The 13,999-nt window shown below is 50.5% G+C and overlaps 2 protein-coding genes across 2 annotated transcripts; one reads left to right on the top strand and one right to left on the bottom strand.

Moving 5' to 3' along the window:
• Nucleotides 1-1,207: 1,207 nt before the first annotated feature.
• LOC104546694 (protein FAM104A-like) lies at nucleotides 1,208-7,781 on the top strand (the record flags this gene model as incomplete). Its single annotated transcript, XM_010192136.1, is given in 4 exon segments — nucleotides 1,208-1,304; nucleotides 5,559-5,621; nucleotides 7,132-7,153; nucleotides 7,156-7,781. Coding segments are annotated over 4 exon segments (397 nt in total), but the record flags the coding sequence as incomplete, so codon positions are not given.
• A 532-nt stretch (nucleotides 7,782-8,313) lies between these two features.
• On the bottom strand, nucleotides 8,314-13,908 carry COG1 (component of oligomeric golgi complex 1; the record flags this gene model as incomplete). The annotated part of the gene is made up of 8 exons (XM_010192137.1): nucleotides 8,314-8,483; nucleotides 9,832-9,907; nucleotides 10,013-10,122; nucleotides 10,583-10,691; nucleotides 11,221-11,348; nucleotides 11,625-11,786; nucleotides 12,718-12,864; nucleotides 13,123-13,908. Coding segments are annotated over 8 exons (1,659 nt in total), but the record flags the coding sequence as incomplete, so codon positions are not given.
• Between the last annotated feature and the right edge of the window lie 91 nt (nucleotides 13,909-13,999).

The raw sequence follows: 13,999 nt of genomic DNA on the forward strand, positions 1-13,999 counted from the left end.
GGGATGTGGGTGCCCGGAGTTGTGAGGGGACGGGGGAGACCTGGGGGACGGAGGCACTGAGTTTCGCTGTGGGCTGCAGATATTAAGGAAGGAAAGGTTTTAGAGGATATACAGATGTGGAGCGAAGGGGTGAATGTGTCTCCTAAAAAGAGTGGCCCTAGGGGAGGGAGAAGCCGATGGACTGGGGTGGACACGGCTGAGAGTGCTGTGGGCATCCCGGGGGTGGGAGAGCCAGGAGGCAGCTCCTGGTCTGTAGGCGTGGAGCAGCTACTGGCAGCTGAGTCTGCTGCTGAAGCTTGCTTGTAAGAAAAGATTCAGTTATAAATACTTCTCTTGGGTCTGTTTTGACTCATTCGAGTGTGCTCATACGCATTAATTTTTAGCCACCAAAACAGCTCCATCCTATATTTTGGGTAGTTCCCTGTGTTGACAGGTCCTGGTTGACAAATGGTGGGGAAAAATAATCTGATATTAGCATTAAAATCCTGTGGACAGTGAGAGATGTTGGTTTGCAGGGGTTTGTTGTTGTTGCTCGGGTGCTGCCTAGCAGCGTCGCTGTTATAAGAGGATTCCGCACACCGTGGAAACAGGGAAACATTGGCCTTCCACTGGGTGTTTCCCAGCAAAACTTGCTTTCCACATGGAAGATAACGTTGGTTGGGGACGTGACTTGACTTCAGATGCTGGCAGGATGCAGACACTAAAGAAAGTCCTCGTAGGCACGAACTGCAGGCTCATGTGAGCAGGATGAGCGTGGCTGGGTATTTCTTGGAAGTGCGGTCACTGCCGCTCCGCACGGGGGCTTTTCTCAGCCTCTCAGATGTCATTCGAAGTCCCAGGCTTATTTTTAGATGCGCCTGGGTACTGAGGGCAGGCGCAAGGCTGAGAATTGTCAAATGAGTTTATTTAGGGAGATGCTCAGCCCTGATGTTACTGGTGGGTGTGAGTCCACATCCCTGGAACTGATACGAAAACATCAACCTGGCTGTTTGTGAGAAATGGGATCATTTCCTCTTTGTTCTGTAGAGGACAGCTAAAAAAAACAGAATATGGAAGTCCACAGCACATCGGAGGTTTAGATAAATCCTGCGTTAATTTATCAAGTTTTCCTGCTTTTCTTGTGGAGTCGCCTTCAGAGAACGAAACAGAAGATGTATCGTTGTGCCACTAATATTTTTGTCCTCTTTTCTCCCTGAACTTTTGCCAGGAAGAGGAGACGGAATGGCAATGAAGATGAGGGATACACTCCCCAGGCAAAACGTAGCACCAGGAATACTGTCCTTCAGGACTCGTGGGACACTGAGGTGAGAGCCTTCTCGGGCAAATTCCATTTCCTTTAATGCTGGATTAAAATAACGGTTGGAATATCCTGGGAAGTTGCGTTCACGGAGAGCAGTTAAGGAAACCACTTGGTTTTGCTTTGTGTGTGAGGTGACGAGGGTGACCCCGTTCAGTATTTCAAAGGTTGACATCAGGGGTTGGGAAATCAACTTGTTTTCCAGGGAACCTGGTTAGCTTTGGCCTGAATATTTTTCTTTGTGTATTTCAAATACACAAGGAAAAAACACAAGAAAAGGATTTGCTGCCGCTTTTATTTTTGTTTTCTGAAATGAGGCACAACGTAACCAGAACCGAGGAGGTGCCTGGGCTGGCTCGCCAGTGCACGTGGTCGCCCTGCCTGGCCGTGCGCTCCTCCAGCTTTGCATTTACCTACAGCAACGTGAATATTTCTGGTAGCAAGTCCAAAAGCATCCCAGGCGGTGCGATACCCAAAGGAAAATGCTCTGCTGGAGGACATCAGTTGAAGCAAGACTCGCTCAATCACAGCCAAAACACTTGAACCAAAACAATCGGGTTTCTACTCGTATTTGCTGTGATCTTTTGCTGATCACGGGATAAACCGTCTCGTTTTCTCATGGCAAGTGTTCTAGAATGGTGGAGTTTGCTACCTATGAAATGTCTTTTTTTTAAAAAAAAAAATTGCTGATTTCCAGACTGCTGCCAGATTTCCTGAGTTGTTGCCTGCCTTAATCACCTGAAAATCCACTGTATGCGTTTCTAATTAGCAACGCGGCTCTGTTGCAAAAATCTTCATGGAAAAAAGGCGTGCAGAGCAGAGGCTCCCTCCTGGTTTCACAGAACATCAGGGATTGGAAGGGACCTCCAAAGCTCATCCAGTCCAATCCCCCTGCCGGAGCAGGAACACCCAGATGAGGTTACACAGGAAGGCGTCCAGGGGGGTTTTGAATGTCTGCAGAGAAGGAGACTCCACAACCTCTCTGGGCAGCCTGTTCCAGTGCTCTGTCACCCTCACTGAGAAGAAGTTTCTTCTCAAATTGAAGTGGAACCTCCTGTGTTCCAGTCTGTGTCCATTACCCCTTGTCCTATCATTGTTTGTCACCGAGAAGAGCCTGGCTCCATCCTCGTGACACTCACCCTTTAAATATTTACAAACATGAATGAGGTCTCCCCTCAGTCTCCTCTTCTGCAAACTAAAGAGACCCAGCTCCCTCAGCCGCTCCTCAGAAGGGAGATGCTCCACTCCCTCCATCATCTTTGTAGCCCTACGCTGGACTCTCTCCCGCAGTTCCTGTCCTTCTTGAACTTGTTTTGCATCCCTGGGAGTTAATGAAATGAAATCTTGAAATATTCTTGGTTTGTTTACAGCCCTCTCACTCCGAAGATTGGCTGTAATGAGTAATCCCAACTATTGCAGTTCTATTCAACTGTTAACTGTACTTTGACTGCAGGAAATATTCTGTGCTGTGTAACTTGGAGCAACGTATCCTATGGTAACGGCCTCAAATGTACATTTAAAATGCTACAGAGCTCTGTGTCCTGCCATCCCTTTCGGGAGGGACACCAGTTCACCTTCAGCAATATTGTATGAAAAAAGCTCTGACAGCCGAGGTGTTCACCCCAAAGGAATTCGCTGTGATGACAAAAAACCACGTTCCTGTGTTTCTCTTTTGCCAGAAGTAAGACTGGCTGGGATGAAGTTGGGTTTGCTTCTCGGGTATAACGGGTAGAACCATAAATAGTTGCTTGCCATCTGACACTGAATCACTTGTCCAACAGGTTAAACACCTCTTCGTGTGTAGAGTAGTTAATGACTAAACGAGCTTTGTGGCGGGAGGAGGAAGAATTTAGTGTGGAACGAGGGATTGAAGTAGGAGTAATGACAATTAAAAAAACCTTCATGGTGAGTGGCAGAAGCACCTTTGCTTGTCCTAAAAACACTTGGCGCCAGAGCAAAGCCACTAAAATGCAGACGTGGAAATGGCAGCGCAGGAGCCGCGCACGAGTGGCTGACCTTAACTCTGCCCTTCACGGCCGTTTTGTCTGGGGTGCCTGCGAGTGAACAGCATGGCCTGAACTGCCTGCCCGCCACCGGCAGCATCAGCACAGGGCTCAGTTGCTGAGGCTAACACCGAGACTCCCGCTGCCTGCATGCACTGGCCTTGTGAAAAGATGGTTTTAACACGTCACACGCTGCTGTGCAGGCGAGGAGGATCTCTTCCTGGGGACGAGGATCTCTTCCTGGTGACACTGAAGCAGAGAAATGCTCCTGCTGGACACAGCAAAAAAAAAAATCCATGCTCCCTTTCTGAAGCGGAGGGGAAAAAAAAAAATCACAGCGTTGTCCACTGCTGAACGGAGCTTGGTTTTGTTTTTCCGCTTGTTTTCTTGTAATGAGGGCTCACTGAGTTGAGCATGCTCAGAAATTCAAGCCAGGAGATTAAATCAGTGTTATTCAAATGTTTCTCTAAGGACTTCCTGTGCCAAATGGAGAAATTCTTGTGCTTGTGGTGCACAAGTGCTTCCGATCGATGTCGCTTTGAAACGCTTGGCCATTTGTAATGCTTTTATTTAGTGTCCCGATACTCGGTCGTTTGCAAAGGCAGCTCCTGCTGATTAAAAATCCTCCCTGGCTTTAGGATATTGAGCTGGGAGAGAGAGCAGAGGAGCAATTGATAACTTCAAAGGCTGTGTGAGAAGAGAATTGCTTTTCATCTGAGGGCGTACACACACCTGCTCTTTGTGGAACCTCAGCCATAAAATACCGATTCCTTTTGCCTTCCTTCAGCTGGAAGTTGGCTCTTTTCTCTTACAGAGTGTGCTTTACTTGAAGCCATAACCCCAGTATGAAAATCAGGCAAATTTCTAAAACTGGACTTGACTTTTGTCAGGATCTCTTTCCAATAAGTCTTTTTTGTCTGATTTTTCTATAGCTGACAGCCGTATCTGTAAGATGATGATTTTTTTTTTCTCAGTGACAGGTCAAACATGAGCTGCTCTGTGATGTTACCCCATAGTCCTACACTTTGAATCCTGCTCCTCACCTGAGCTGGATTTGATGCAAAAAGCTCTTGCTGTTTTCTCCCACAAGATCACTTTTCATCCGGGGTACACAGCATCCTTTACTGTGACTGACTTGTACAGCAGGGAAACAGATTCTCTTCAGTCTTTATCAGCTTTTTCTCACCTATAAACCCAGCAGAAGCTTTTCCTGTTCTCCCTTGGTTGCTGGCCCGCACCAGCAGAGTTGTAGTGGATCCTCTGAAAACTGCAATTGGGAGAGCTGGGCTCTGCAACCTGGGGAATCACCAACAAAAAGCCCTTTGCTCTGATTTTCCCTGGGAAGGAAGGGAGTCTGCAGTGTTCTGACAAGCTCTCTTCCTTCCTGAATAACCCTTTTCTGTCAAAGCTCATCTCTTGTGGTTCCTCTTTGTTGTCCTGACGGGTGACAGGATTCCCCAGAGCTCAGAGGTGCCGCTCTTGTACCGGCAGAGATCACACGGCACCAGTTCCTTCTCTCAGATAAGATTCTGTCTAGCGTTGCAGCCATGCCACTCCACATTATGACACCACTTAAATTCTAATTAAAACCACATTATGCCTCTGGTGAACTCATCTTGAAAGATTTGGACAGCAGCAGGGTCTGAACAGCTCTTTAAGTCACAAGTTACTGAGATGCTACCTCACAGACCAGCAGAGTCACACATTTAAGGGGTCACTTGTTTGGAAACTTATTTAAGACTTCCATAGCCACTCGGTGTGATTTTTAAGAGAGGTTTAAGATGTCATTTGAATACTTCAAAGGCCCATAAGCTTTCATTGGGCTGCTTTCCTTTGCCCGTTGGTTTAAACCTTTGTTTCATTGTGTAGATGCCTGTCGTTGCTGACATGATGACTTTAAGGATTCTTTTTTTGTCTAATTGTAGTCCAAATGCGTAACAGAAAGTGCACCACAGCCTGGGGAAATGGTAGGTCTTCGATTGGTGGCTTGGGCAATACACGGGCTTCACGTGCTAGTGAATTTTTGCAGCAGAGAAATGGAAATAAAGAGGGTTTGACCAACCGGGTCTGTCCACAGCCTTAGGTGTAGGAAGCACGTCCCAGGACACTGTCTCAGCTTTAAAAACAACAAAAAACCAAAAGCAGACACGCATCAAATAATCATTACTAACAGCTCGAAAACGTTTGTTAAGATGTGAAACTTCAGCGGTAAATAAGGCCAGGTTCTCATTTTGATTTTTTTTTACCTTGATTTTCAGAAGGTGGCTGTAAGGAAACACAGTAAGGAACACAGACTAAAAGGAAACAAAGTGTCCTGTGCGGTGGGTTTCTCTCCAAGGCTGCTGGGACTTTGCTCAGCGTAACCGCATTGCATTTCAATACCTGTGCTTCTATGCAGAGCGAGACGGGCTGGCAAATGCCCTTTTGTGGCTCCTCTCTGTCCCTCGGGTGCTGTTGTCCCCCCGTGGCGGTGGCAGCGTGAGGAAGAGGAGCTGCTCGCTCCTGCAGCTCCGTCTGCTGCTTCTTCAGCCTTCACGTGCGCTCTGGTTTCTCCTTGCTGAGCCAGCGCGGGCGCAGCTCGGCGCCGTTGTCTTGCTTGCTGTGCTACGCCAGAACCGAGCCGTTTTTGTGGTGCTTTGCAAAACAAGGGGATTCGGGGTTATTTTTACTCGGCACCGTTGTTCAGATGTAGTCCGAAGCGAGGCCTTCTGGATGTGGTGCTGTTACATTACCGTGGTGGTTTTTAAATCTGCCTTCCTCTGCTGCGGCCACCAAGCTTTGCCTTCTGTGGTTTACTTCAGCAGTTTTTTAGCTGCTGTCACTTACGCTGGCTGCTTCTGGGAATTTACTCCTTAGGGGATGGCAAAGCAGCTGTTCTCTGATCCTTAAGCACCTCAACATTTGCAGTGTTGTCCTGAACAGCATATCGCACAGTAATGAAAAATATTTCAGCTGGAACTAACGGAAACCTTTCATTAACAGCCCTTCAAATGGTGTAAACCAAACAGTTTTATGTCTTTGAAACACTGACAATGATGGCTAAAGCTCTTCAGTTCATTACCACGAACCGTGTTTATCCGAAACGCTGGCAAATGAGCCCTGACCTTTATATGAGCTAAATCACGAGCGGTCTGCTTGTGGAAGTCCTCAATGCCTGTTGCTCTTGCACTGTCAAGTAAATTTTAATGGAAAATAACACAAGCTGACACCGCAGTCCCAGTACTTAACTGGGAGAGGAGTGGTTGTACGTCCGTCGAGGTGTTCAAAGACTTAAAATGGGTATCGTGTCGCCTTTGACTTTTCACAGCCTGTTGCTTTGGATGCTTCAGATCTCATTGAGATTGACCCGTAGGAAAATGCTTTGCATGGTGCTTACCTAAAAACGTCTGCTAGACCAGAAGTGATCAGCTTCTCCTCCTGCCCTGCCTGCCTGTCCTGACACGCGCAGCTCAGCAGGAGCCGTCTTTATTTTCCAATTCTCGGATGGAACGGGCAAACTTCACTAGTGCTGACGTGGGTCACGGGGGCAGAGCTGGCGGGGCTGAAAACCGCACGATTGAAATCCAGTGCGCCGGAGGTCAGCGAACCTCGGGGTGAAGGCTCGCTCGTCCCTTCGGCTCTGCGCCGCGCTTCACGCGTCGGCCGCTGACGGAAGCTGCGAACGGCGACAAAGCACGCGGTGGGTTTTCTTAGTCCATCGAGCTGAGCGTGAGCCTGCGAATCTGGAAGGGAGGGACTTGTTGCAAAGACGGTTTGCTTTCCTGAGGTGCGTTGTCGTGGACGTGGAGGGAAAGCTGGGTGGTTTTGCTGTTAACCTTCTCTTTGTCTCAGTCCTCCAGCAGCGATAGCGGCAGCCGCAAGGGGCGCCCAGCGCGCGGGCGCAAAGCCCCGACAGAGCATGCGGTGCAGAATCCAGCCTAAACCCCAGCATTGCTGGGTCCAGCCCCGGCTCCTCGCAGTCCTTCCACGAGCAGTCAGCGCTAAGCCAAGGTCCCTACTTCTACATCAACCAGATCCTGAAGGAAGCTCACTTCCACAGCTTACAGAGCCGGGGACGCCTCCCCACATGATGAGCCAGCGGATCCCTGCCTTCTGTGAAGGGACAGCACTGTGTAGATTTGATATTTCAATTTAAAAGTTTGTTAAAATGGAATTGCACAAAAAAACGCCTGTTGCCTTTTCAGTCTATATTTGAAATAAAAGGTTAACAGGAAATTGTTTACTTGTGGTTTGCTGCACTATTGCAATGCAAAAGGGGCTTGGAAGCAATTTTTATAGGATTCTTTTTGGGGCGGTTAGAAAAGTTTGTGTCAAGAGGAGAGGGAGGAATCCACAGCTGTGTTTATAGGATTGCAAAATGTCCAATTCCAGTTGACTGCCTAATCTGTTTGTTAGCGAGTTGTTGCTTTATGTAAAGTTCTCTCAAATGTTCATGTTCAGTTTTCTAAGTTTTTTTTTTTTTTTAATTTCAATAAACTAGTGCAAAATTTATTTGGCAACATAATTTGTTTGAGCATTTAGTGTTTAACGACAGCGCAGAGCAGGTGCTGTCACTGCGCTCCCTTAGCGCTGCCCCAGCTGCAGACTTTTCACCCAGCTTGGTGTGTGCAGTGACCTTGAATCTTGCTTGGTCTTTACAGCTGCGGTACTGACCAAAAAAACATGAAACTGGAAGCAGAAAAGCTTGGGCAAGACGTCAGGCACCCACTTGGAGAGCAGTGGTGGTGCCTGTGGAGACAAGTACAGAGCAGCTTTGGGAGAGAACACCCATTTCCAGCTGCGAAATGTTTTCTTTTCTGTTACAGTGCGTAGGTTGTTGGGGTTTTTTTCCCCTTTAATTTGACTTTAAGGTTAACAGTGTCTAAGGACTAAGAGGTGAAAGAGCAGCTACGGCTCTGGTCCAGCTGGCAAGGACAATCCTGACCTGTGGCCGGTTCCTATGACCTGGCTGGGGATGGAAAAGTACTTCTCTTCTGGCAGTACCACCAGTCCCTGCCCAGCTGAAGACGAATACGCAGACAAACGTTTTACTTTTTATTGCATCACTTGGCCATGCCAGAAAGCCATCCCAGCTTGAAGAGAGAAGGTGCGGCTGCGTCTTCCTCCTCGGTCACGAGCTGCCTGAACAGAGCGCCAGGGCGCGAGGCTTCGTCTTCTGCTCTCGTGAGCGCGGGAGGTGCAACCTGTTAAGTTTTTGAAAAGAAAAGCGTCAGGAGCTGCGGCAGCACACCTACGGCTCCATAGCCTCATCTCTAGTGGCTGCGAGGAGGTGTCAGCTACAGCAGAACAGAGCTCTTCCCAGGCAGCTCGAGCTGGAGCTGCGAGCTGTGCGCTGTCGCTGCTGGGGATTAGCGACGGGCAGCGGCAGCAGCGTAGCGCCTTGCTGCTGCTGGCAACAAGAATTTCTCAGGTGGGTTTCCAGGCTCAGAAAGAACCCAAACAAAATCTGATGATTGGAGCAAGGGGATAACAGCATGGCCAAGGTACAGCAGAGAGCTGGTCTGCAGTAACCACGGACTTTAACCTCTCCTGAACTGTTTTAGCATTAAATATCTGCAAGATATTCACAAGCAGGTATCTGGGAAGAATTCTGAGATGTGTGGCTAGCACAGCCAGTAAAGGGGAGCGGTAGGAGCCAGCCAAACATCACTGCACACTTCACTCTGCTACAGCTGAGGTGCGAGAGGTAAGGAAAACCTTCACTGGGCAGCTTTGGGCTTTGAAACAACCCTTAGGCTGTGTCCGGTCCTTAATGCTTCTGGATAACGGAGAACAAGAGTTGTGGAGCGAACATCGGCATCTTGAGTAACGCTCTGGTAAAACCAGGCCTCTGTTATTCTGTCCCAGTCGAAAAGCCATCACCACAGATGGATTATTGGGTTAATAATAGCTGAAGGAAACAGCTTACTAATTACTGCTTCCTGTAGCAGTGAGGTGTTCCTTGGCTCTCAATCCTCAGCATAGAGAACTCCATTGAAGCAGGCGTTTTAAACCGGAGGAAACAGAGCAACATAATGGTTGTCTACTGATACAACTCAGACAGGACAACGCAGAGCCTTTGCAAGAGAAGCAAGCCACTCTGTTCACACAGGCTGAAATACCCAAGCCAGGCTTCGTCAGCAGTTAAAGGTCGGCATCGCACTGGAAAGGAGTTCAAATAATTAGCCAGTATCCTTCAAGGTTTCTTGCAGCTGTCTTGAAATGAATTGTCTTTTCTGCATTGATTTCCTGATGTTAGTAAATCTTCACTGCATTTTCACGGTGGTTATTGCCTATGTTTTATCACAGAGCAGCAGGGCCCAAAGGTACAGGGGCCATCAGTTGTTGGTTGGTTGTGGTTTTTTTTGAGGGTCAAGGGGAAATCCAAACCACCTCATGCTGTGTTGCCGTAACGGTTCTCTCCTTTTACCGAAAATAAAACCCAGGTTAAACATGAACTGTTTGGCTGCTTGCTTCTTTCCCTGTATCCTCAAGTGTTGGTGGGAGAATGAGCACTGGCAAAAAAAACGAATAGAGCTTGAATTTACCAACCTGAACTCTCTCCGTGCTCCTGGTAGCAGACTTGCTCCTCCGCGAGCTCGACATACTGAGCGGCAGAAGTCCAAATCTTGAGAGGTGGAGGAAAGAAATGCATCAGGTTGCAGGGAAGGAGCAGCTCTAGACCCGCTTCCCAAAGAGACACAAGAAGGCAGAGAGGAGCCGAGTACCCTACCTGATCTGGCTGGATGCTAAGGGCAAGATGTTGTGGAGCTCCTGGGAGCTCGGAGCGCCGCTCCTGCTCGTGTACTGGTTCTCCGTCCCGGTCAGCAACCCAAAAAGAACCTGGAAGGCACAAGGAGCCGTTTGTAGCTGGGGGCAGCTGCAGAGCAGACAGCACCCCATGCCGCCGGGGAGTCTGCAGCACACCACCAGTGACTGAAGTTTGAACACAGAGCGGCTCCCTTCCCCCTCGAACTCTTGCTTTTAATTGGCGCTGCTCGTTACTACCAGAGTCGAGTTCTAGGCCTGTTTCAGCACTGCTTAACCCAATTAGCACTGCACAGGCTCCAGTGAATCCTGTTAGATAAAGTCCAGCCAACTCCACGCACGGTTACGTGCCGTGCAGCCAGCTTAGTGAGCTCCTCTTATCTTCAGCTGGCATTAAATACTCTTCCATTTCTGAGCCAGTGCCAGTAGTTATCTTTAGGCATTAAGCACTTTACAAAGCCACCCCAGCTGCCCTGCAAACCACACTTTTGCAGCCTCACTTCCTGATCTATCCCTTCCTTTCCCCTGAACTCACAGAGGTTCGTTGAACCAGGCGGTTAAGGTTGCTGTTCAAGTGCGGAGTAAAAACGTCCAGGTCGAAGGGATCGATGTGTCCCTCCAGGAAATCGGTCACCTTCTCCATCCTGCGAGCAGAGCAGAGGATCCTGTCAGGGCTTACGTCCTGGTGCCAGCTGCTGGTGCCAGCAGGGCTCACTGAAACAGCGGGGAACTGCCCCTAAGAGGTGACTGAGCAGAATGGGAATTACTCAGCACAACAGCAGCTGCCTGAAGGGTTTCCAGTGATGGCAGTGCCCACGCTGTCTGCTCTTGCACAGGAACCTTCTCCCTGTGGTACCTCTCAGGTGCTGCAGTGCTCAAGACCGGGACATACACAAGGTTTTAACTCTTGGTGGAAGCTTAACAGCTCTCTCCAGGGGCATCCTGACTGCATCCCTGGGGACCAGCTCGCTGCCTCTGAGCTCTCAGCTGCAGAATCCACCCCTGCTGCATTTTCAGGATGAGCTTAGCACTGGGAAAGGTGTCAGAGCTTAGAGTCTGCACTTCCCTGCTCCTGCAGGCATCCTCCTGACAGCCAGCAACGCTCTTGGTTTAAACCATTTTAGGGCCCCCCCAAACTACTGCTGGTGTCTGAACCCCAGAACCGCACCGTACCCGGAGTCAGGTTTGATCCTGCTGCTTTTTGCTTCCTCGCTCTTCGCCCTCAAGATGATGCTCAGGTACCGCAGGTCGTACAGTGACTGCAGAGCCCTGTTCTGGGTCATGGGGAAGGTGCCGGCTTTCTGCAAACAGACAGTGAGGAACAGGGCTCTGCTTCAGGGGAAACATCTGAAAACACCAGCACCAAGAAACAACCAACCCAAGTGAACTGCTCCGAGCAGTAATCTGGAGTCTGATCCCTTTTTGCCTCATTTTTGGAGGAGACAGGGGGAGAACACACTCATCCTTTCCAGCTCTCACAGGCAGACGCTTCCTGTTCCGAGGGACAGGAGCGTACGCGTTGCCACGTGCCCAGCAACCCTCCTGGCCCACGCTGAGGGCTGATCCCACTCCTGTACCTTCTCCTGCTTCTCTTCCATCAGCTTTTCGTAGGCAGCAAGCACTTCTGCCATGCAGGTCCTCAGCAGCTCCTGCAAGGTGACTTTTGGCAGAGTGTGGCCGCCGACCCGGTTCACTTCTTGGCACAGGCTGAAGAGGAGGCACTGGACGTACCAGGACGGCTGTTGAAGAAGAAGTGGTGTTATTTTCACGTGGTCTGTGAGCTGTGGCTGCTTTATCAGCAGCACAGCATCACTTCAGTTCTTGTGATGAGCCTCCTACTTCCTCAGCAACCGCAAAGCTCCGCTGCTGAGAGCCACCTGCCCCCGCAGCACGGCTCAAGTATCTCACGGGGTTTATTTACTCACACACCAGACTTTTGGTTACAGCAGAGTCCCACAAGTGCTTTCACCAGAGGTGTTCACCTGAGTGTATGAACAGAACTGCGTCTTGTGCCTCTTCTGGCACCGCTGACCCTGCTCTGACCACCCTGGGCTCATTATTTACCCCTCGCTCTTCTCCTGGGCCTCCCAGCTATCATCTGCCTGCTTTTTCCTTTAGAATCAGCAAAATTCACCTTAAAAGGGTCACTACAGGAGACTATTGCCCTGTCCAGTTCCTCCTGTACTTGCAAACACAGAACTCTTGCCCTGGCTGTGGGATTGCCACCTCCTTTGCCACTGTGTCAGTCCTGCACCCCTACACCTATGGAAAGCTGCAAGCCACGCTTCTCTTAGGCTGTGCACAGTCCCACTGCTGCAGCCCTGTCCTTCAGTGCATCCCCTTTCCACGGGATCTCTCTCCTGGGGGCCTGTGTGTGCAAACCAGGCAGAAGACCTCCTTTGGCTCTGTTTTACAAGCCTTGGGCCAATCTTAATTTACTTGAATAAATAGCAGCAAGTATCTAATTTCCTTCCTCTGACCTCGGTCCTTAGGAGGTGAGTGTTTCAAAGGACAAGTAAGAGCACCGCAGAGCGTCTGCCCTCTGCTCATAACCCCAAGCGAACCATGGCAGGTCAGCACTGTTTGACGGAGCAGTGGTTTAGGAAACCAGCACTTTTCTCCTCCCAGCAGACTGTTTCTGCGTGTTTACCGACAGGACGTTGCTCGTACCTGCACAGGCAGCCGGATCTTTGATGTTACACTGCTTCCAGACTCTGTCTCCTCCTGAATTTCAATTTCATCCCAGTTGGTGGCTGCGGCCAAGACCGACCCGGCTGTGTCGAGCAGCAGCGTGCGGGTAAAGCACTGAACCAGGCCCTAGAGCACAAAAGCAGACAGCTCTAAGGGGAGCATCAAAGGTTGCGCAGCCTTTGGAGTCACCAACCTCCCGCATCCCCCTGCTCCTCCCCAACACCATCCCAATGCCACCTCCGAGCTGCCACCCTCTCCTGTCCCTGCAAGCTGATGGGGCAGCGTGGCAGCCCCCAAGAGCTCTCAGCAGCGCTGACCACAGGGCGCTGAGCGAGCCAAACCCACGCAGGAAGTGGCTGTGACGAGAGCGAAGCAGCTCCTTACTTTGGTGACAGCCGAGCTCCAGATCTGATAAGCAAACAAGCTCTGCTGCAGGAGCTCTGCCTTCACCCCCTGCCACTTGGCCTGCACGGGGGTCACCTCCTGGGCTTTCCCCTTCCCCAGCTTCTTGGCGGAGCGAGTTTCCTTCAGCGCCGTCTCCGCGCTGCCCGACCGGCCCAGGATACTCTGCTTCAGGTGAGGGCACAGCTCGGGCAGGGACTGGCAAAGCCTCGCCATGAAGAGGACAGCATTGAGTCTGGCATCGCTGGGAGCATCCGCCTGTCCCCCCAGCAGGCTCTGGGCGCTCTGGAGCTCTTCACGCACGCAGCCCAGCACGTGGTGGATGCAGGCGACGCAGTGGTCGCGGAGCAGCCCCTCCACGGTGCCGGCGTCGGCGTAGCGGTCGAAAGCAGAACGTGGCTGAACGGGAACGGCCTCTTTAATGGCTGAGGAGTCTGTGGGGAGGTAGGACAGGAGATCGTCCAACCTGGCCTTCAGCTTCGAGTCCAGAGCCGAGCAGAAGCTCTGTACGCATGGTGTGAGCGCCTGGGCCTTCATGGACAGGCCGCTCTTGGCGAACTGGCCGCGGTTTGCCACGCTGACCCAAGCGGCGTCGGAGGGGAGGTCGCCGGAGCTCTCTGACCACAGGAACAGGGCCACGTTGTGCTCAAACTGGATGTGCTTGCTCAGGGCATTGCTGCTGGACTTGACTTCAAGTTCCTGCAGGGCTAAGGTGAGGAGCTGTTTGGAGCTGCTGGAGATGGAGTCAAACCCTTCTTTGGTCAGCGTCTGGAAAGGAACGAGGAAGGAAAAAAGCACTTTTTACCTGTGCCTCCTGCCATCCAGCACTTCAAATACGCAGTGCTGCTAACACAGAATC

Source organism: Mesitornis unicolor, unplaced genomic scaffold, assembly GCF_000695765.1.
Source record: "Mesitornis unicolor isolate BGI_N332 unplaced genomic scaffold, ASM69576v1 scaffold48139, whole genome shotgun sequence".
NCBI classification, from domain to species: Eukaryota; Metazoa; Chordata; class Aves; order Mesitornithiformes; family Mesitornithidae; genus Mesitornis; species Mesitornis unicolor.